A 22,562-nucleotide genomic window follows, 5' to 3' on the forward strand; every position below is an offset into this window, starting at 1 on the left:
GTTCGCTTAAAAGTGGGGATGATCTACTCCAAGAAAGGAAAAAATAAAAAAATAAAAAAGGGGAGATGCCCTGGAAGCTCGAGCTCAAAAAAAAAAAAAAAGACAAAGCTTCTTGCCCCTCTTCTCATTGTCGTAATCAACTCCTCTTTTTTTTTTTATTATTCTTTTTTTTTAGTTTTATTTTTTTTTATCTTCCAGTCACTGCCAACGTTCTTTCCTTTTCCTTCCTCCTCACTTTGCCTTCGCTCCCCCTGGTCCCCCACCACCACCACTTTTTTATCTGCACCTGCATTCAACCACTGGCTTTCTTCCCTTCAACCATGCCTCCGTCAAAGAGAACCTCATTACAGGCGGAATCTTCTGCCTCCAAAGACCAGGTATGTGCCTCGTGTTCCACCTCTTTTCTTTTTTTCATGAGCCCGTTTGTCTATTTTCACTCTCACTCTTTCAAAGCGGCAAACAAAGTCCCATTTCCACGCTCATCTTCTCGATTTTCAAAACCCTCATCTTTCTCCCTCAACCGCTCCATTCGATACTAACATTTTTCAACTGAAACAGAAGAAGAAGAAAAACAATACCACAACAGCTGCCGCACCAACGGCAACAACCGCACCAGAGGAGTCAGAGCCTATGTCTCCTCGTAATAGCATCACGGTAGCACATCGAACCATGCCTCCTCCTCCCGCTACACGCGCTCGCAGCAGCAGCGCTAGCAGCAAGTCAGGGTCAAGTTCTCTTTCATCCAGCCACAGCAGTCCGCCTCCAGTCAGTGTACCCAAGGAGAAGGCGATGCCAACCCCAGTCTCGGACGAGGTGGAGATGAGATCTCCAACAAGTGCGAAGGCTGCTCCAGTATCAACCAGCCCCAGTGCTAAGACTAACGGCAATCCCGTGGTCAACTCCGATACCAACGGCACTGTAGATGACATCCCGCCAGTGGTACACGCCAAGGGCACACTTCAGGTCATCGCTCCCAGGAAGGCCCAGTCACAGATGATGCAACCAGCTTACTCTTTTGAGTTTTGCAACAATATCGATGAGATCACTGTGCGTCAACTGGAAGAGGACATTGCTGCCTACCACAACGACATGGCCTTTGTTCAAGCCCAACTCTCGGATGAAACTCTGACCCCTCAAGAGTCCCGCACTTTCCATCTGCGGTTGCTTGATCTTGGCCACCAGATTCGCCATTGCAGGCACCGGATCGAACAGATTTCATTCCAGAACCGCAAGATGGCCAAACCAATTGGTTATAGCCGTCCTGCATACAACAATGCCGTTACCCCTATGGTCCCAGCAGCGACAGCCGCAGCCGCAGCGGCTGGCGGCATCAATGGCACGTCCTTCTTCACCGCCAAGCAGCGCCCTGACGACACGGTGTCTTCGACGCCGACAACGTCGAAGCGCCCTGCTGAAGACGATGAGGATGAAGGAATAACGGATGGACCCTCCAAGAGAGCCAAGCAGTCCCCTTCACCGACCACAGTAGCCCAACTCACCGAAGAGTACGATTTGAGCGAGATCGAGATCGTTGATACGGGTGAAGAAGGCGACTTACCCGGCGTCATCACTGTTCTTCAGCGTCTCGGGTTTTGGAAGTGCCGCCTCTGCTGCTCTCCCAAGTATTTGCTCGCGGGCAGTGGTAGGTCACCGGCTGCGCCATGCAAGTGGCCACTGAAGGACATCAGCAAAATGATTACGCATTTTACGGAAATGCATAGCGAGCATAGCGTCAATGAGCGTTGTTATGAGTTGGGGATTGCGCTGGCCAAGAATCGCGGACCGTTTGAGTACTGGCTTCGGAGGACGAGGAATCAGAATATTGGGGATGGCAGGTGCCTTGACGAGGCGATTTACAAGTTGGTGAATGGGCAGATGCCCGCTCTGTTGAGGCAGCACAGTCGGGCGGCAGCGGGGGTTGCTATGGAGTAGGTTATGGAGCTCTGAAGGGTATTGCTCTGTATGGATGGGTTTCGCCCTGCTTTCAGAGGGTTGCATCTTGTTTCTATGGGGTTTTGAAGCATAGGATTTTCGCGTCGCGTTGGTGGTGATGGGTGGTCAGGGCCATCATGTGAACGGGCCGTGATCGCAGGGCAAAGCGAGACAAGAGCGAAAGCGATGGGGAGAGCGACATCCTGGACGAGCGTTCATACTGTATTGAATCCTTGTTGCATCAGATATTTGGTTGGAACACGGTTGGTGTAGTGTTGGGCGTGTTTTCCTGTAGTTTTACTTCACCACAGAGAGGTGTCCCTGGGATCACGGGCGAGATCAATCCTGTTCCGACCAGCCATCTGTGAGGTATGACTGTAACCCTCCACCTGCTTACAGATCTTCGGATCTATGGTCATGTTAAAACATTTGATTTTGTACTCTTTGCAGTTGCCTCTCCCCCCACCTGACTCAACTTACCTTATCAGAAAAGCCTGTCATCTGCCAGCTGATATGGGAGCACAAGCCTGGGGCGCTGTGAACCCCAACAATTCACTTGGCTTCGGTCACTCACTCGTGAGCACCTAGACAGGAGCAGACGGTAAGCGCTCACTTATCACTGCTTGCTCCTACCCTGAGGGAATTGATCGCCATTTCCCGGGCTGTGGGTCTCTGGTGGCTATAAAGCGTGATCAACCTCTGCGACTCCTTCCACACACTTCATTCAACCTCCTCCAGTCCATCAGCTAGCAGGTACCTAACAAAGCAATAGAAACCTCAACACCAGCAGCATGATCTCTCTCACCACCTTCCTCACCAACACTCTGGCCCTCTTTGGCGTTTGTCCATCCTCACTCCCTTCCGCTCCCCATCCCAATTAACCCACCCAACAGGCTGTTGTCCACACCGGCTTCGGCCCCGACGGCAAAACCATGGTCGATCTCACCTTTGACCTCCCCATTAACCCGGCCGAGCCGAACAGCGCAAAGATTAGCGTCACCGGCACCATCGAGCAGGCCGTTGCAAAGATGGAGGGGGAGTACCCCGGCTGGGACGCGACGTTTACGTCCCAACCTGGTGCCGCTGGTGGTGGTGGTGGTAGTGTCTCGAGAATCTTTGAACCGGACCACTACGACTGCAATGTCCCCGGGGATGAGGACGCGTTGCAGGAGCAGATCTTTGAGGGGATTGAGTACCTCCGGAGGTTGAATGATACTGCCAGGAACGGGCCCGGGCCAGAGAATTGTGGGAGGGTTAGTTGTAGTTGGAATTCGGCTATTATTTGGTGTAATAATGTGAGTGTTATGAGAGGGGAGGGCGGAGGGCGGTTGGGCTGACCTGTGTAACTGCAGAATGACTTTGAGAAGGAGCTTCAATGGAGGGATATTGCTAATGCGGCGGCGTATGTTACTGTCAAGTGTGCGCTTGATGAGACGGTGTATGTCAAGGGGCATGGTGAGTATACTAAGGAAGGGTGGTATGTGGTGTTGCGGAGGGATTGGTGCTGAGCAGGCTTGGCGAGTGGGGGTTTAGTTGGGCTGGGATGCAGTTTTTGAAGCATTTTTTTAGGTGGGAGTTGGGTTAATGGCCTGGTGTTGATGTTGTCGTCACTTTGAGGCGAACACGGATAAGGCACCGAGCTTAGCTACTTAAATCGCATGGATCCTCTTTTGCGAATCGCTTCGCTGTCACATACTTACCTTCATTTTGCATTCTGTGATCGTCAATTATCTCATCTCATGCCTAGAAAGTTTTGCTGGTAGAGAGCCGCGCAGGTGGGTTGGCCTCCAGCAACGGGTGGCATGTTCTCCGCCGCCCCTGCCTTACAACTCGGGGCTGGCTTCAAAGTAAGTCAGATAATCATTCTGGCCCACAGCCCCGAGAGCCATTCTCGTCACTTGGAAGCACATATCCGCACGCTGCGGACCGGGAGCAATGGTGGACGTCACGAGCTCCACCTCGAGGTACAGGCCAGCCTGGAGCAGCATTAAAGCAGCACTTACGGCTGAAAAATTGTGGGAACATCTCGTTATTTCATTCACATAGTTGAATCGGATCATGCAGTGAGCCTACTTGCTCCTGGGTGGGCCACGGCCACTCTCGGGTGAGTATATATTCTTGTCCTCCTGCTCCCGTTGTCTTCTCCCCTTCCCCAACACTCCATCAAACTCACAACCACTACCACCAACCATTCACCGTGATCACAATGTTGACAATCTCCACCATCTTCGCCAGCCTTCTGGCTCTCTCCACGGTGAGACCATACCTCCACACCCCTTGACTTTCCATCATCAAAGTCTCACTAACTAGTATCTCAGGTCACTGTGGCCATTCCCGCCCGCCACGCCGATGACCCCGGCCCCAACTCGGGCATTGACCCCCAGGGAATCCTCGGCTACGGCACCGTCCCCATCTCCTGGGACCTCCCAACCGACCTGAACAACCCCTCCGCCGGCACCATCACCGTGACCGGCACAGTCCAAGAAGCCGTCGCAGCCATGGAAACCGCCTACCCAGGCTGGAACGCCACCTTTCAGTCCAAGCTTCCGGCCCCCACCGTGGAGCAGCAGGAGGACGGCGACGATACCTCTGACTTGGGCCTCTTCTCCTTCCCCACGCGCGAGTCGTTCACATGCGACCTCCCTTACGTCCAGGCCAGCAAGCGTATGATTTGGGATGGCATCCGCTACCTCCGCACATTGAGTTGTTCGGCCAAGAATGGCCCCGGTAGCCCGGGCAAGGGCAACTGCGGGAGGGTGAGCTGCAGTTGGAGTGCGGCTATTTGGTGGTGCAATGATGTAGGTTTTGTCGTGTGTGGTGTTGATCTATGGAAAATTACTAACAATGACGAAACACAGAATAACTTCGAGAAGGAGGTTGGGTGGAATGATATTGCTGATGGTGCTGAGTTCCTCTGCCGCTCCGACTGTGTCCACAGAAAGAAGGACGTCTTGGGCCAGGTGTTTTACACGGATAAGTGGAGTGTGACTGTTCGTCACGATCAGAACAACTGCTAGAAACCACGAGGATGGTTGGCAAAAGGGCAGGGGGTGTTTGGGTGGAGCTGTGTCCGGATGAGACAGCAATGATAGTCTCGAGTGGATCTGCGAGACATGATAGCCTCACATTGCACAAATAACAGACAGCTTGGTTGAGGATGATTCCAAGGTGAACTTTGTTGTTGTGATATGTCCTGTAGCTAACCAAATGGACCATACAATCCCAGATATTCTACCCAACCCAGTACCTATCGTCAGGCCCTAAAACATAGACCAGCCCTTAACGGGTGCTGCACCTGTAGGATCCAATGGTGGTGCGATCGCCAAAGGTAGCGCAGCCGTTGACGCCGTTCTTCCAAATCTGGTCGCCAGTGCAACCCCCGTTTCTGTAGAAGATGCAGTTCTCTCCGGTGCCGTGGCGGATGGAGACGATGGGGAGATGGCCGCTGCAGGCCTGGGCGGGGGCTCCGTTTCTGGCGTAGTGGGTGCAAGACACGCCCGGCATGGACTGGCCGAAGGTGAAGCAGGTGTCGTGGAAGGTGCTGCCGCGGAGGACGCGGTTCTGGACCTGGTCGTTGCAGATTCTGCTGTCGGCGTAGCCGATGACTGTGGAATAGGTTAGTGATGGGGAAGAGGGCAAAGGGAGGGGGGGTGTGGTTGACGTACTCTGCCAGGCTGAGGCGGACTGGGCCGCTGCGAGGAGGGAGACGAGGGAGGTGAGGGAGAGCTGCATTTTGGTGGTTGGTTGGTTGGGTTGTGTGGAAGTGTAGGATGAGGATGGGTGAAGATGATGGGACTGATGGGGGTGATGAAGGTTGTACTTGTAGTTTTTGCATTGGCTCTTTGATGGAGAAGAGTTTGTAGAGAATTGTCCGAGTGATCCAATCGCTGGTTTAGTCGGCCCACTGCTTGTGGAGGAGGATGTTTGCATTGTGGACCAAGCCATGGTGATTTTCTTTTCGTACTCGGCATCTTGGGTGTTGATGATCGCGAGTATGACGGGTGTTTTGATCGGGGTGAGAATGGATGCTCCATAGCTCCATAGTATGAGTAGGGATGATGATCCTGATGTGGATTCACTATTCATATGAACGAACCGGGGAAGATGGTGTACCGTAGTGTGGTGAGGTGTTGTTGCAACGTTAATAGGTGGATCGTATATGGAGGTAGGCTAGGCAACAGTACCGGTGATTGGATGTCTAAGGTAGCGTACATTAAGGGGTGCTTCTAATTCCTATTAGTTGAGCTAGGGCTAGATCAGTGTGGAGATGTCGACTCTATGCTACTGATGGTCTAACTCCTTGGTTTACTTCCACCGATCTAAGTTGCGCGTTGTTGAGGATGTTGGGTGTTTTGGTCTCTTACCTTATCTTGTATGGGCTCTTCCTGAGAGCGTCAACCCCGAAGCATTGAGCCGTGGTATTGTGCGATACTCATGTCATCTAGCACATATATCATTCTCCAATTGACCTACATTCCACTATCTAAATTTCCCCGAGCGGCCTCGGACTCAGGCTCCACGTCCCAGACGCTTGGGTCTTGTGTTGTAACCCCCTGGAGCCACGGGTACGCGGCACTCTAACCTTGAATCTACTAACCGCTCAGACTTTGCAACCTTACATACCATTTCCTCGGATTTTCGGTACACGAATATCTGAGTCCGAACCTGCTAGCATGGTTTTCTTTCTATTGCTCCAGCTGGGTTTATCCGCAATGCTTTCAACCATTGATGCTGACCCCACTGGACAACAAAGATTCTCGCGTTCACTCTTCACCGATCTTTGACTTCATAGCTCCAAAGACAAACTGGGCACCTCTTACCTGCCCAAGTGGGAATTGCTGTGCACAGGAAGGGTGGATACTGAGGAGCCAGTACCTTATGCTGTACCGGGTGTGCCGGTGACCCGGTAACCTGTATCCACCATCGCCTTGGGGTTGCACCCGAGGCTTGAAGCGGCAACTTAATCGGCGGGATGGGTCTGGCCAGGCGTGGAGTGATGGGATTATTGATGAGGTTTGAGAGTCCGATGCTCCGGATGTGCGGGAGAGCAAGAATGGAGAGTTAGTATTGTTGTAGGACGTCCGTCGAGGGGAATCTCCGGGAAAGCTATCCAACGCCCGTCTTCGGCGTATCCTCAGATCTTGATATCATTCCAACGGTTTGGTCTCTCGCACTTTGCGGTTCAACAACACATCGAAGAGATGGTAGTTTCAAAATCCCACTCATGAATTTCGCACGCAAAGCCATGCTGGCACGAATAGGGTTACAGCTCGGTGGGGCTTAACCCCAGTGTGAGTTGATGACCGGAGGAAGTGGAGAGCATCAGATCCCCTCTCTAGGCCCGCTAGTGGCAATTGGGCAGCTGAACCCCTCCCCTTTCCCCGTTAACGCGCTTCCTGATCCTCCATCACCATCTCGTCGACACGTTGGTAACGACTTGAGTCCAATTCCCAGTCATCGGCTTCCCGCCACGTCAGTAGCCAAGATGTCGCATACATGGGTTTGTCATCTACCCCCCCTTCTCCACCAAGACGCCACCGGTGCTGACAGCCTGGGTCGCTCAGGGTCCCTGAAGAGACACCAACCCCGGAGAGCCTCGACACATGTTCAACATTTGAGCGTCCTCGACTCTTCCAGGACACCTGGGTGGCATCCGACTCTAGCAACGCGAAGTGCAACCTGATCACCTTCCTTGCCGCGGTCCAGAAGCACAGGTTGTCCTTTCTGCGCGAGACAGACCGGCAACCGTCTCTGCTGGCCAGAAATGGTGGCCCGCAGGATGTGACTCAGGAAACGCTGAGGGAGGGCATTGTGTAGGGCTGGTGACCTAAGAAAGTCACTGGCTGCGAAAATGAGGCCAAATTGGCCAGAAAATGGTAAACAAATTAGTATTACAGTTGGTTGTTGTTGGTTGAAAGGAAAACAGTAAGTAAATCCATCCCCAAGAGCAAACCGGTGTGGGTCTGGGAAAACCTGGGCCCTTTGGTGCCCCACACCCCCCCACAGACAGCACACCGCCGTCCAAAATGAAGCCATCGCCAATATCCTCGGAAGCCCAATATACGCCCAGATTCTTCCCACTTCCTTTGACTCCTTTGCCCAATGCCCTAGTGGCCTTTTTCCCATACAAATACACGTTCTCCTGCATATCTCAACCCGGAAAATCTCGCATTCCTAACAGCTGCACAAACTTTGCGTGCTTCTCCCTTTGTAGTGCCTTTGTGAATCCATCCGCTGGCATCTCCAACCCAGAGATGTGTTGGATACTAAATCTTCCTTCCTTCACTTGTTCACCCACCCACTTGTACCGTATATCGATACACCGGGTCCTGGCGATATTCTGAGGGTTCAGAACTGTGATTTCGGCGTTCTTGCTGTCGGTGTACAGCATGTATGGCCTTGGCTGTGGCACACCACAGTCTTCCAATATCTTTGACACCCACTGCAATGAATACCCTGTAGGCGTCAGGTTGGCAAACTCTGCCTCCGTCGTACTCAGGGCGACGAAGGTCTGCTTCTTACTCTTCCACAATACTGGCCCACCAGCCACGAAGACGACGTGGCCGCCAGTGGAATATCTCCAAGGTAAGACATCCGCGTGTGAGGCATCTGCGAATCCCACAAGCTTCATATCTTCTGCCGAGAACTCGGAGCCTCCCAGCACAATACACAACTTCCTGGTGGCACCCAGGTACCGGAAAAGGTGCTTCATCAACTCCAAGTGACGTGGTGAGGGCCCAGAATTGCCCCCGCAAAGGCGGTTGACGGTGAAAGTGATGTCGGGCCGAGTGCCGGTAGAAAGCTAGTTTAACGCACCGGTCTTCTGAATATACTCCTTCACTTCCGCGGTCATTTTCTCCCACGTAAAAGGGAGTTCCAGCTTGGCTGGCCACGGCGTAGCCACGCCGGCTATGTCCTTGTAGCCGAACTTCTCGAGTAAGGCGTCGATATAGGCCACCTGGGACAGGTAGACCTGCCTCTTCTCGCGGTTCCTCACGATGTCAAAACCCAAGAACCTCTTTGGCTCGCCTAATTTCTTGATGCCATACTTGCTCTCCAGCCCGGTGGCGATATCTTCAATGATTTTCGTCGTAGGCGCTAATATAAGCAGGTCATCCACGTACAGGACTACCAGGGCACCTGTCTCTTTGTGACGGAACAGGCAGAGGTCTGATGAGAGGGTATCGAAGCCCAGTTCAACCATCACAGGTTTCACTGTCTCGTACCAGTAGATAGGTGACTTCCTCAGGCCATATAATGCCCTCTTGAGCCGGCACACCTTGCCCAGTGGCTTCGCCAGGCCATCTGGTGGTCGTACGTAGTACTGTGCGGTGTCAGGGATTTTGGCGTTGAGAAATGCCATCCTGAAGTCGTATTGAAGGCACTCCCAGTCCTTCACGGCTGTAATAGCCCAAAAGCATTTGACTGCCACGCTGCTCACCACGGCGGCGTAGACGTCCTGCGTGGCCCAGGAGTCCCTGTCAAAATTGCCACACACCACCCACCTCGCCCTGGCCTTCACCTCACCCGTATGAGGGTCTATCTTCTTATCGTATACCCATTTGCTCGGTAAGATATTATACCCTTTTGGCGTATCAACCAGCTCGTAGACGTCCTTTTCCAACAGGCCGGCGTCCTGCTCCTTCATAGCAGGCAGCCAATACTTATGGTAGTTCTCGAGCTTCCTCGCTTGCCGGTAATTCCTGGGTATATAGGACTTGTTGATGGTTTGCAGAAGGTGGTCGACTTTGACCGTGGTTAGGGCGTAGGCCACTACCTCACGTAGTCGTAGGTTGTCGAGATGTACTGTGAAAAAGCCTTAATGAGGGTGCTTGCCTTACTGTAGCTTCTTGTAGAAGCCTGGGCCCTAATTTCTTATTGTTACTCTGCGAGGCCGCTCCTGAGCCGGCGGAGAAGCCACGGCTTCCTCTATATGGCCTGTATCAGGCTCGAAATCGTCGTCAGAGTCCTCGGCCAGGCTGTCCGTGCCTGAATCCAGTAGCCTGCCATCGGCCTGGTCATCACCAGACCCCCCCATAGCTTCACCCTCCTCCCCCCCCATCAGCCTCACAGGGGAGGTGAGCTCTCTCATGGCAGGAGAGTCAGTGGTATAGGGCGCTTGGTCATGGTTTGGTGGGATAGGTGCCTCGGACCGTATATCCTCCACCTCTTCGGCGTCGAAAAGGTCTTCCACGTCTGAAGCCCCAGGTAGTGGAGGTAGTGTTGGTGACGGTGTAGCTTTCGGAGTGGGTAGAATGGTCTGCCCAGGGTCCCTGGCCTTCCCTGTCTTAACTGTTGGAGCACTCCGCTGTGGAGCGGGCTCCGGTATGGTGGTAGGTTTGTTATCGAAGGTGACCTTCCTCCCCAGGGATACCGTTCTGTTGGTGACGGCATCTTCTTCTTCGGCTATGGTACCATCAGTAAAGACTGCCTCGTACTTAATATCCTTGTACTCGTCGTCGTTAGGCCTGTAAGAATCGCCTTCGTTGAACTTTACGGCGTTGACCTTCACGACTTTGTCAGTAACTGGGTTCCAGACCTAGTATATTTTGCCGTGTATATCTGCGTAGCCGATAAGCTTTCCTTTCTCTGCCCTGGCGGTGAACTTGTCCGAATTGGCCCGGCAGGCCGGCTTGACGTAGTAATACGCGTCGCAAAAGTACGAGCGTAGGTGCCGAATATACGGCTTCCGCTCGCCCTCGGGCATGTTGAGCCTTGTGGTATACTTCTCGTAAGCACTGATTTCTCCCTCGTTGACCCTCGAGGGCAGTAGGTTACCCACGTAAACCACAGACTGCATGATAAATGGGAATAACTTCTCTGGCACCTTGTAGGCCAGCATGATAGCCCTGGTGCGGTCAAGCGTAGTCCTCGCGGCCCTCTCCACCTTTCTATTCATCCACGGTGAGTGAGGAACGGTCTTGAGGATGGTGATGCCCTCCTGGTCGGCCCAGGCGGCCAGGCGGCTGTCGTCAAAGGTCCCAGAGCCCTGGGCAAATTCCGTACCGCCGTCAAGGCCGATGATGCTGATCTTATGTCCGGTTTGGCGCGCGATCTTCGTCTCGAAATCCTTAACCTTATCGAATACTTGCTTTTTCTCCACTGTGAAGTTAATCCACTTGTAGCTACTCCACATATCCACGTAGTGGATAGAGTACTTATAACCCAGATATCCAGGGTTCTTATGGGTGACGACGTTAATACAGATAAAGTCGAACGGGTTATTGGTCTGCGTAGGGGTCGATGAGCCTATTTGATCTGTCATCTTTGCCATCACGCAGGGCTCGCAGAAAAAGTTATTGCCGACGAGCTTAATACCCGCCTGCGTACAGGCCTTGTAAATATCGGCCTTATTGGCGTGCATCAGGCGGCGATGCATTACCCGGTAGTTGATAGATGCCATTACGGCCTTGATGGGAGTCTTCGCCAGGGATACTTTACTAAAATCGGCGCCGGGCGTCGTATTTATCTAGTATACGTTATTATTCCTGGTTAACTTATATACTACCTGGTTAGTACCTCCAAGGACTAGGTTGTGGCTCTCCTGGTCCCAAAAGATACCTTTATCGAGTAGTTTGCCCGCCGATATTAGATTAACGGGCGCCTGTGGGTGGTATACCGCTTCCTTGAGCTCCAGGGTAACGACCTGGCCACTTGAAAGGGTAGATTTCAGCGCTACGGCTCCCTAGTAGCTGCACTTTGTGATATCTCCTAACGACGAAAGAAACCTCTTTTCCTTCCCCTCAGGTAGTAAGTGGAGCTCGGTAAACCACTTTAGTTTATTGAATACGAAATCCGCGTATCCGGAGTCGTAGTACACGTGGTCTTTGAATGCCTCGACGGCCTGTTGGACTTTAGGGGCATCTACTGACGAGAGTGCTGCCTCTGGGGGCCGAGACGAAAATCCGATTGGTCATCGTTATGGTAGGTGGGGAGCGATATATTAGCGAAGTTGTTGGACAGCATCAGGGTACTGTGGGCAGGTCGGTCCCTCGAAGACCCAGTATTGGTGACGCCACTAGTATGGCCTTGAAGAGTCCCTGTTGACGAGCCAGTACTCTGCCGCCTCTCTTGCCTATCCGCTTGTGCCTTTTCCCTGTGCTCCTAATCCTTTGGAGCCTTGTTAGGGTCACACTACCAACAGGCCTTGCCCTTCGGGTAGTGACGACCACAGCCCATGCAGTGCTGGTTGCCTTTCCTCAAGCCCTTGGTGCAGTGGTCGCACTTCTTCGTCGAGGTTGATGATGTGGTAGGTGAGGGTGTAGTCGCGGCCGGGGCCTTGGTGGTCTCGATGGTGATTTTGGAGTGAGCCGGCGTGGTCTTCTCCGTAACGGCCTTGGCGCTGTACTCCTGGCAAAGAAGCGACCAGGTCATGGTACCGTCTTCCATCTTCCTTGCTAGCCGGTTGTATAAATCGGGGTACGCGGTCTTAATGCCGTTCAGGGCAGCCCAGAGGTGAGCCACGTGGCCGATCTTGATTTCCATCGTATCAAGACGACGGCGAAGGACCTCGAGCCGGCTGAAGTAGGCTTGGAATGAGGCGAAGTTGGCACGCTTGAGAGTGAAATACTCCTCTAAAAGCATACCAGCGATGTCGAAAGTGCCGCGCTGTAGGGCTTGGATAATCTTCTGGTATAGACTATAGGCACCAATGCCGTCGGCCTTCTAACCGAGGTTGAGAATTCGTTGTCGGATCTCGGGCTTTTTGACGGAAGCTATTATTAGGTTCTGGATGTCTAGGTTGTTAGTACGCCATTGTTCGAAGGCAGGTGTCCCTTCTTCTGCTGGTGGCTGTATATTAGCCTTGATGTAGTCCTCCAAGCCATGGTATATAAGGGACTGGGTTAACTGAAATTCCTAACCGGAAAGATCGGTCTCTGAGTTTAGAGCCGGCAAGGCTTGAAAGGTTCGTTGCCTAACCGTAGCGACGGTATTGGCATTCCCCATAGCTTTCACAAGCTCCAAGAGCTGGGCCATAGTGACGTTAGTGCCAGCCATCTTAAAAGAAAACCTGGTTAAAAGGAAGTCGTAAAAAGACGTTGTGAGAAAGACTCAAAGAAAGGCGTCACCTGACTTTGTGGTCGCCAACAGTGGGTTAAATTGACTTGGGCAGAGGGCGAGATGCTTGCTCCGCTATCGGTCTCCTAATAAGGCAGGACAGAGTTCTCGACTGCTGCCGGAAAACAGTGATTTCCCAGCCAAAAGGTCGCAGAAATGGCAGAACCAAGGAAACTTGGCCAGGAGAAGGTTGGCGCCGTAAACCACACTCTTATCGGTGAGGGGTGGTCGGTCGCTTCAACTCTTCGTCAAGATGAGGGTCAGGATTAAAACCAAGCTTCCGTTGATTAGGAAGTTGGTTAACTCTCTCAACGCCTCCAAAATCGCCGTCGAAAGGTCCAATTGCGTGATATTGGCCTGACAAGGGTCGAAAAGTCGTAAGGTCCGGTGTGGTATTCGGCCTTGCGAGGTCAGGTTGTCGACGAGGGCGTCGACTTCGGTTCGCTTGGTAATTTAAGCGTCAAAAGAGCTCATAACCTGTAGGGCTGGTGACCTAAGAAAGTCACTGGCTGCGAAAATGAGGCCAAATTGGCCAGAAAATGGTAAACAAATTAGTATTACAGTTGGTTGTTGTTGGTTGAAAGGAAAACAGTAAGTAAATCCATCCCCAAGAGCAAACCGGTGTGGGTCTGGGAAAACCTGGGCCCTTTGGTGCCCCACACATTGACTATGTCTACAAGCACGTGTCGGAGAAGGACAGGTCCTTCCCTAGCGAGACGTACCGTCGTCTTATTGACGAGATCAATTTTTGTGCCGCCCAGTTGTGAGGGATCACACACACATTGCCCGTCTGCGTGGGATCTGCTGGGAGGTTCCGCTTGTGAAGCCCCTCGAGAATAGTGAGGCGTGGCCAATCCTTGTTTTCGAAAAGGCTCAATGGGGTGATCTTTGGCGGTTTGCGAGGACTCCGGCTGCTCGGGAGTTGGGGTTCGAAGAGCGACTCAAGATATGCCTTGAGGTTGGCCGTGCCATTGCGGATATGCATTTCAATCGCGAGTTGCCGCTGTTCCCGTGGCCGCCACAGCGTTCACTGACTCTTGAACTGGTTAGACATCATACACGGCGATATAAAGCCCGAAAATGTCCTCATGTTGAAGAGGGAGGATGGCTCGCTATCAGCCAAAGTCGACGATTTTGGCTACCTCGCCTCTTCTGGTGATAGTAGCAACCTGTTGGAGCTGCCCAATACCTCTCCATGGCATGCACCCGAGCGCCAGGAGCGTTCTAACCTTGCGCCAGCCGAGGTAATGACTGCGGATATCTTCTCCTTTGGCATGGTCTCTCTATGGTTTGTATTTGAAAAACAGCTTTTGAAGATGGCGCAAAGTCCCGATCATGTGCCCGTGTCCTGTTTGGATTACCTGAGTGACCCGGGGCCTGATAGAAGCCAGGCTATAGCAAACAAGCTTCGCTCCGCCAACTATCTGCCAGATCCAGCTATCTTGAAGATTCTCGCAGGCCAGCAAATTTTCGCCGTACCACTGGCACAAACACTGATCTCAGGACGGGATGGCCTTGACGGGAAGCTGGGGACTGAATTTAAGCCACTTTTTGAGGGTACTCTTGCACTGGATCCGAAAGAGCCTGTGGCTGACCTGAGAGTGTTACTTGAGCTCAAGGCCCCAGATCCGTAAGTATCTGTCTATCAATGAGAAGAACAAGCTTTCAGTTGGTTATTATCATACTAAGCAGGCGCGCAGGAACATGCAACCAATTGGCCTCGGCCCACATGTCAGAGGGTAGTTGATGTGGACTTCAAGGTACTTATGAGCCTACCCAGGTACATATTCATGCTTGATATGCATCCGCTGGCCATATTGCCCATGTAGCTCTCGGATAGCCTGCGGAGGCTATATGCCTGTGACTTCCGACTGCGGTATTGCGTTCTCAGAACCCTCGCCGAGATAGTGGCATCCAATCCCGAGAGTCCATGCGCTGCCGACTTGGCACTTTGTCATGACCTTTGCTTTGGGAGCCTGGAAAAGACCAAGGAAGTGACGGGCAGTAAACCGGATCTTGACCTCGACATTGATCTGGCACAGAAAATGGCTGCACTGGATTTGGAGGACTGGGCTTCGCCTGGGACGAAATGAGCCGCCTTAACTCTGGGGTCGTGAGGTCATACGTCGAGCAAGACATTCTCGCCCAGGCCGCAGCAGTGACCAGACAGGACTTGGAACACGTGCAGTATCTATTGAGTCCCGGAAACACAGTGGCTCTAGACATCAAGTGCAGGTTGTTTGGGATTCTACTGGCTCAAGGTCGGTATGATAAGGCCAGAAGGCTCAACCGCAAAGTCATGACGGAGTCGATGGTAGCACTGGGTGCAAAGCACCGCCGGAGGCTCATGGCCTCGAATCATCTGGCCGTTATTGATTATCACCATTACTACGAAGACGTTGAGGGTGAAGGTCAGAAGTTCCGGAATGCTATGGCACTGGCCGCTGAATTCTTTCACCAGTGGAAAGAGGCTTTCGGCGAACACGATCTCGACACATTGAAGAGCATGAGCCTTTTGGCAGGGCTTGTCGTTGAGCAGACGCAATGGGTTCGAGCCAAGGAGATCCATACTCCTGGTAAGGATTACGAAAGAAACACTGGGGCATGATCACCCAACGACCTTGAGGAGGGTGACAATGCTATCGATACTGCTGTACAAGCTAGAGCAGTTTACCGAGGCGAAAAAGGTATGCGAAGAGGTCTTTTCAAACCCGAAAGGGGCTTCTCGGAGAGAACCACGCGGCCTCTCTCAATGCCATGAATCAACTGGAGCTCGTTGACAGCGGCGATGATCCCTACGACGACTTGGTACCCTTTGAGGCGTACACGAGGGGTATGCAAGCACTCCGTGACAATCACCGCACCTATACAGATTCCGTCATACACTTGACACGCAGAATGGCCGCCAAAGATGCCAGTGCTAGGAAACAGGCACTGGTCTTCCAGTGGGAAATTGTGCAAGTCTACAAGCGGAAGGATCCGACTCTGACGCGTGATGTGCGCGGCCTGTACCTGCAGACTCTGAGACTGGCCAAAGCCCTGAATGAAGACCAAGACAACAAGGACTTACTTGACCAGGCGCTCGGGTATCTGCAGTGGGTCCTTGGCGACTGTGCAAAGAAGCTGGGGAAAGCCAACAATTTTGCGCGCGAGGTGGTCCTGGAAATGGGGCGGGCTAACATGGCGAGAGCCGAATTGGAAGAAGGCACTGAGCAGATTGGTACTGTGGTGGATGTACGAACTGCCCAGTATGGAGAGGATCATCTTGATACTCTCGTGGCTTTAGAGATGGAGACGGAGGGGCCCTGGGAGATGGGCTTACAGGCTCGGGCACTTGATTGCTTGAAGGATTGTATCGAGGAGGTGAAAGCACTTGTGCGGTTTGAGCATGGATTTACCAAGAGAATGCGAGAACGCTGGCAGATTTGGGCTAGCCTTGGAAACGGTGGAAGAGGCAACGCTAGCGGGGGAGGCAGTAGGGGAGGAGGTAATCGGGGGAGGGGCAATAGAGGACGGGGCAATAGGGGAAGGGGAAGTAGGGGGCGGGGCGGGTAGGAAGCGGAAAAGAGGGGTATGTAGAAGACGATTATGGGCAGTAAGTCAGGAACGTTGGCAGGTTTCTACGCTGGGTAGATGGTGAAAGATCTGTTCGCGCACAAATTCACATTTCGATACACATATTCAACCTGGCAGGTAACACAATGGACGGTTCCTACCCACCCGGCAGAGCAAGAATTATCCTGTTGGGCGACAATTTATTTGGCACTTTATGGTGTGACATTCATATTGGCAAGTGCCGAGTGGAACGACAGCATTGATGCGACACTCTAGTCCCAGAGCCATGTCCCGATGCTGCCCTAGAAGAAATTATATCAGCTTTTCTAAAAGTACGGACGCGTTGGTCACTATGCCGTCAGCAATATTTGAGAAAATAAGTTGGTTATTGGGTTGTAGAGATGGAGCCAGATTTAGACTTGAGGACATCTAGCGTTGGAGGCAAAGAGGGACGAGTGCCTATACCTTGTTCATGGGGCTCTAGATGATGTTGCGTAAGCGCTTGGTACGACATACTTTAAATGTGTCTGTTTGTTGCTAGGTATGGCGTGATGGTATGAGGGCGGTTTGCGGGAACGATACTGAAATCATCCTTTGGGTTTCAGCATGAAGCCCATCAGATAGCGGAGGTACCTGGCCTTTGTGGAACTCATCCATCTCCTCCTATAACTCGCAGCTCGGCAATCGAGGTTGACTCCGTATCTGCATGATCCAGATTATCACCAGTCCCTCGATAGGTATCTGCCTTGTTTGCCGGATTGCAAAGGGGGTGTTACACTACATTTGCTAGTACGGAAGGTATCGTCAGGAACCGCAGCTTGGATGCCCTCGTTGACCCTTTTGATGACCTACTTCACATGGCGATCAATTAGAATATCCTGTGGGCTAGGTTTCACAGCATCGAAGTTCGTCACTCCTTTGACGGTCAGGACGGCAAGCTCAACACCTGAGGTGAGACTGGGTTACCAGTCCCACTCGCTAGAAGAAGGTGATACACTCACCGAGTTCTCTTGCACTATTCCGCTATCTCCGAGGTGACTAGCGCAATTCTTCCCAACTGTCAGTCACGTTCAATGCTACTGTTGCAGTGACGGCACGAGACCAAAAAACCCCGAGCTATCCGTTCGCTTGGGAATAATAAGGTGGTCCTGTCAAATAGATTAAATCGGTAGTTCGACCTTTCAAGCCATCCAAGCGAGGAAAATAGGAAGGATCATGTGGCATCAGGGACTGCATGGAAGAAGCCGTTGGGGATTCTGAAGGAAGTTTTTTGTGCCGCGCTATTGCAGTCTAAGAACAGGGAACTCGATGGCTATGCTGTGGGAAATATAGTGGGTTTAATATCAAGCAATAAGCGATTTCCAGGCGCCCGGTTCTGCTCTTGTCAACTCAGCCCTGCCCATAGGTTAAGTGACGAATTGACAGCTAAAGATCGACAATCTTGACAGGCGGGGGGACCTGGGGTAACCGTGCTGGATCGGACCCAGACCAAAGAAATCAAGCTGCGGATTTAACACAGTTTTCGATCTACATACCCGATGAATCCCTCAATCACGAAAGTGACGGTCATAGCTACGCCACGGCGTATAAGCTAATAGCACCGAATCGCATGGCTGTACTTTGCAGTCTCCTCGGAACAAGCTGCCGATGGGTCCTATTGCTCCTCAGCCACACAGCAAAAGCTGGTCGCTGATGGGCGTGGCCCCCTTCTCGAATTTTGAAACCAATCAGTGCTTACCCTTTGCGAAGGAGCAGGTGCAATCTCCCTCAGAGAACACGAACAGAATGCCGGCATCCCAAGGTTACATTCTTCGCACTGCGACGTTGGGACCGTGCAGGAAGGATGTTAGCGAACTGACATGTCCCGCAGGCTGGCGTTGGGACGGTGGCACCCCATGCAGATCAAAGCCGGGCTTCGCACTTCAGCGAGTCCGTTAAGGGATGCCGAACCCCTATCGTTCTTCCAGAAGTTTACGAGCTTAAAATAGATGAATATTGCGACGGTGATATACATCTTGTTTCTCACAGCATTAATACAACGCCATCGCTAACTCCGCGAACCACCATAGTTACCCCTGGGTATTGTTAGTGGTGGGCTGTTACAATATGGACAGGTTCGAGAAAGGATTCGTAAGCTCTTCAATAGTGTGATGTCAACTTCCAGCCGCCGTAACGCTCAATAATCAATACGCCCATAGCAGACTAACAAGGTTGGCCGTTTGAACTTAAAAAGATGAGATGACGGGTGGCGCCGGCTCGGATTTAGGTCTGTACGACTAACCTCAACCTTGGCATAAGGGACGTTTGTAGGCCAAGCAGACGTCGGATGCGATATGCAGCCGTCTTACTCATGCACTGAGATCTCGACCTGATTCATGTGATTAAGAAGAAGCTCGCCGGATCTTGTGTGACCGATGCCAGAGCCCTGGAAACCAACACGAACAACGATGACGCTCTGGCAAGGTTGACAAGGACCACTTGCTCCCGGGAGCAGCCACGTGCAGCCGCATATCACATATCTCTACTGCTTACTTACTTTCCTACCCATGAGCCATGGGTCCTAGGTACTGTTCCTCCCGACAAAAACGGCTCCCGCGCCACACTGACCTTGACAGCTCGCGGGTGCGCTGCGCTCGGCCGAATCCTTCTTCACACCGAACTCTGCTCCATACCCAGGGTAGTTTGGATACCAACTAGGTTCCCATCACGAAAGCCCTCTGACTCCTATCCGCAGTCACCCACTATGGAATGTGTAACCCCCCGCGCGGCCCTAATTTTCATCCCATATTGCGACCCTAACGTTGACGCAAGGTACACTCCGCGGCTCGTACCACGTGGCCCCATGTCCCTCGTCTGAACAATAGGGGCACCCGCAAGCTGGGAGCAAAGGTCCAATCCGAGCTTGTCACCATTCAAGGAAAGGATCGTCAACTTGCAGCTTTTATTGACATCTAGCGCCTCCTCTGGTATCAACATCAGCCATGACAAGCCCTCGAGAGCTGATGTCGTATATACGAGACGGCACAAAGTTCCTCGACAGCTTCATCGTGTATCAGGCATTGAAACAAACATGACAATGCTTAGACACGGCTCTTTGATCCCGCAGGGTGCGTGCTCAAGCTGACCACCACCGCCATCCCCACGCTCTGGACGAATGCGGCGCTGTTAAAATTACCATCACCAATGCTTCCCTTTTCTGTGAAGTCTGCCTGGAGCGGTGGCATGATCGGTCCGCCGTTGCGGATGAGGCAGGATGAAGCTATCCTCGTGGACATGGAGTTATCGGGCTGGCCGGAAACCTTCCTATACCCTGGAGGAAATATTGATTTCAAAGACGCCTTCGTTGAAGACATCACGAGTATAAGAAGATGGCCATGTGCGCGTTATCAAACACCTTTGTCTCACATCCTCAAGCTGAGAAAGAGCCTTCGGCATACTACCTACTTCTTACACTCTTTTGATATCATTACTTTGCTTGACCAGCCGGTCCATCAGACACTATGAAGCAGACGCTTCTTGCCCTCGGGGCTTTCTTTACAGCCGTCACGGCTATCGCCCTTCCTCTTGACTCTTTGCAGTCGAACCCTCATCTCACACCTCTGAAGCCTCGTCAGGGTTGTGAAAACACTCCGACTTCCCGTGAATGCTGGGGAGAGTTTGGTCTCGATACCAATTACTACACCACCTGGCCCAACACCGGAAACACCAGGGAGTACTGGCTCTCTGTCCAGCAGGGAGACTGCTCCCCTGACGGCTACCTTCGAACATGCATGACCTTTAACGGCACTATTCCTGGCCCCACGATCTTTGCCGATTGGGGTGATGACCTTGTCATCCATGTCACCAATAACATGCTGGAGAACGGGACAGCCATTCACTGGCATGGTCTCCATATGAGGGATAACTCTCTTAATGATGGTATGTTGACTTTCTCATACTACTCCCCCACGAGGGATCATAATGTTAACGGGTGTTGATAGGCGTGCCTGGCGTTACTCAGTGTGGTATCCGCCCTGGTGACACCCAGACCTACCGGTTCAAGGTCACCCAATATGGCTCGACTTGGTACCACTCTCATTTCTCTCTGCAGTACGCTGAAGGTCTCTTTGGCGGCATGATCTTCAATGGTCCGGCTACTGCAGACTATGAGGTTGACCTTGGCAACTTGTTCCTCTCTGACTGGGGCCACACCGAGGCATTCCATCTCTGGAGTACTGTCGCCAAGGGCGGTAGGCCTCCCACGCTTGAAACAGGTCTCATCAACGGCACCAACACCATTACTCCTAACTGCAACCCTGCCACCGACGCTCGCTGCGTTGGACAGGGTGCAAAGCACGAGATCATTTTCAAGGAGAACACAACATATCTCATCCGTCTCGTCAACCCAGCTGTTGACTCAGTGTTCGACTTCAGCATTGATCAGCATGACCTGACTGTTATCGCCCAAGATCTTGTCCCAATCAAGCCTTACACCACAGACTCGGTTCAGATCTCCATGGGTCAAAGATATGATATCGTCGTCACAGCCAAACCCAAGAACAAGACCGCCGACGGCAACTACTGGCTCCGCGCCGGACTCATTGCAGGATGCAGCGGTCCCAACCTCAACGCTGCAAGCATCACCGGCATTGTCCGCTACGACGAGGATAGCACTGCACTCCCCTCCTCCACCAACCACAACACCATTTCCACCAGCTGCCTCGGCGAACCTCTCGCCAGTCTCGAGCCCTACCTCGAACTGAACGTGACAAACATGTTCAACACCACCCTCGAGAACCTGGGCACCAGGCCACAGGGCGTCGACGGCGCGGAGTGGTTCCAGTGGACGCTCAATACCTCCTCCCTGCACCTCGACCCGTCCCACCCCACGCTGGAGCACGTCTTTAACAACGAAAGCATCTTCCCCACCCCTTACAACGTGGTGGGTGTGCAGCCTTCCGGCACCGGTGAGCAACAGTGGCAGGTGCTCATCATCCAAGACCAAACTCAGATTGGGTAAGTTTCTTCCCCTGCCCTTTCCCCTCACCATCCATCATTGACTAACGCTCCTTCTCAGCGCCGCCCACCCAATCCACCTCCACGGTCACGACTTCTGGGTACTGGCCGCAGTTCCCCAAGCAACCTTCAACGGCGACACCTCCGGTTTCAACACCGCCAACCCCTCCCGCCGCGACGTCGCCGTCCTCCCCGGGCGCGGCTACCTCGCTATCGCGTTCGAGCTCGACAACCCCGGTGCTTGGCTGGTGCACTGTCACATCGCCTGGCACGCCAGCCAGGGCTTGTCGCTGGAATTTGTTGAGAGCCAGAGCAAGATCAGGAGCGGACTGCTGCAGAGGGACATCGATGAGTTTGAGCGGACTTGCCAGAGGTGGACGGGCTGGCCGCCTGTTCACCCGCAGGAGGACTCTGGTATCTAAGTGAGATTTCAGGCTCCTAGGAGGTGGTAGTTTCTTTTGTACCTGCTGTACCTACATGGGGGTTTCTTTGAATTTTTGGGTCTTGGATAACTGGTTGGTGGTTGCGCATAGACGGGGTCTCGTTATGGGGTTGTGTTAGTGTATGAGAACACTCTCAAGGTATTTCGTGCAGGGTAACAAACTGACAGGGAAATGTACTTTTCGATTGGGTTTGTCATTGAAACATTGGTTCATGTGCACTATGTGGGGATGAGTGATGTTTGGATGAGTGATGTTTGGATGAGAGATGTGTGGGTAAGTGATGCCTTCGAGAGTAATGTTTCAATGACCAAGTGAGTCCTGGACAGCCGTATCTTATGAGATGAGAAGTGCCTGGATAAATCATGCCTGGACAGGTAAGGTAATGTCATGATGAGTCGTGCCGGAATAAGCTATGTTGTGACGGTTGATGCCTCACAGATAAGGATTTCCTACAACGGCAATGTCTGTATGAGTAATGTTTGCATAGTCAATATTTGCATAAAGAATATCTGGATAAAAATGTCTGATTGACCAAATCGCTTGATCAGTGATGTCTAGATAAGTGATGCCTGGGCAAAT

At 52.4% G+C, this 22,562-nt stretch overlaps 6 protein-coding genes across 6 annotated transcripts; 5 read left to right on the forward strand and 1 right to left on the reverse strand.

The window, feature by feature from the left end:
• Positions 1 to 193: 193 nt before the first annotated feature.
• QC763_0076830 (uncharacterized protein) lies at positions 194 to 3,440 on the forward strand (the record flags this gene model as incomplete). Its single annotated transcript, XM_062906047.1, has 5 exons — positions 194 to 377; positions 559 to 1,928; positions 2,705 to 2,771; positions 2,826 to 3,227; positions 3,285 to 3,440. Exons 1-5 carry the CDS (start codon positions 321 to 323, stop codon positions 3,438 to 3,440), a joined length of 2,052 nt encoding a protein of 683 aa, XP_062764994.1. The 5' UTR covers positions 194 to 320.
• Positions 3,441 to 4,003: 563 nt separating this feature from the next.
• On the forward strand, positions 4,004 to 5,006 carry QC763_509850 (uncharacterized protein). The gene is made up of 3 exons (XM_062913571.1): positions 4,004 to 4,186; positions 4,251 to 4,730; positions 4,791 to 5,006. The coding sequence occupies exons 1-3, from the start codon at positions 4,139 to 4,141 to the stop codon at positions 4,947 to 4,949; spliced, it is 687 nt and encodes a 228-aa protein (XP_062764995.1). The 5' UTR covers positions 4,004 to 4,138; the 3' UTR covers positions 4,950 to 5,006.
• Positions 5,007 to 5,211: 205 nt separating this feature from the next.
• On the reverse strand, positions 5,212 to 6,146 carry QC763_509852 (uncharacterized protein; the record flags this gene model as incomplete). Its single annotated transcript, XM_062913572.1, has 2 exons — positions 5,212 to 6,080; positions 6,107 to 6,146. The coding sequence occupies 2 exons, from the start codon at positions 6,144 to 6,146 to the stop codon at positions 5,212 to 5,214; spliced, it is 909 nt and encodes a 302-aa protein (XP_062764996.1).
• Positions 6,147 to 13,651: 7,505 nt separating this feature from the next.
• QC763_509854 (uncharacterized protein) lies at positions 13,652 to 14,819 on the forward strand (the record flags this gene model as incomplete). Its single annotated transcript, XM_062913573.1, has 2 exons — positions 13,652 to 14,621; positions 14,691 to 14,819. The coding sequence occupies exons 1-2, from the start codon at positions 14,079 to 14,081 to the stop codon at positions 14,817 to 14,819; spliced, it is 672 nt and encodes a 223-aa protein (XP_062764997.1). The 5' UTR covers positions 13,652 to 14,078.
• A 260-nt stretch (positions 14,820 to 15,079) lies between these two features.
• QC763_0076870 (uncharacterized protein) lies at positions 15,080 to 16,545 on the forward strand (the record flags this gene model as incomplete). The annotated part of the gene is given in 3 exon segments (XM_062906048.1): positions 15,080 to 15,566; positions 15,583 to 15,677; positions 15,709 to 16,545. The coding sequence occupies 3 exon segments, from the start codon at positions 15,080 to 15,082 to the stop codon at positions 16,543 to 16,545; spliced, it is 1,419 nt and encodes a 472-aa protein (XP_062764998.1).
• Positions 16,546 to 19,961: 3,416 nt separating this feature from the next.
• QC763_509860 (uncharacterized protein) lies at positions 19,962 to 22,210 on the forward strand. The gene is made up of 3 exons (XM_062913574.1): positions 19,962 to 20,463; positions 20,526 to 21,540; positions 21,602 to 22,210. The coding sequence occupies exons 1-3, from the start codon at positions 20,046 to 20,048 to the stop codon at positions 21,960 to 21,962; spliced, it is 1,794 nt and encodes a 597-aa protein (XP_062764999.1). The 5' UTR covers positions 19,962 to 20,045; the 3' UTR covers positions 21,963 to 22,210.
• The last annotated feature ends 352 nt before the right edge of the window (positions 22,211 to 22,562 follow it).

Source organism: Podospora pseudopauciseta (genome assembly GCF_035222475.1).
Source record: "Podospora pseudopauciseta strain CBS 411.78 chromosome 5 map unlocalized CBS411.78m_5, whole genome shotgun sequence".
NCBI lineage: Eukaryota > Fungi > Ascomycota > Sordariomycetes > Sordariales > Podosporaceae > Podospora > Podospora pseudopauciseta.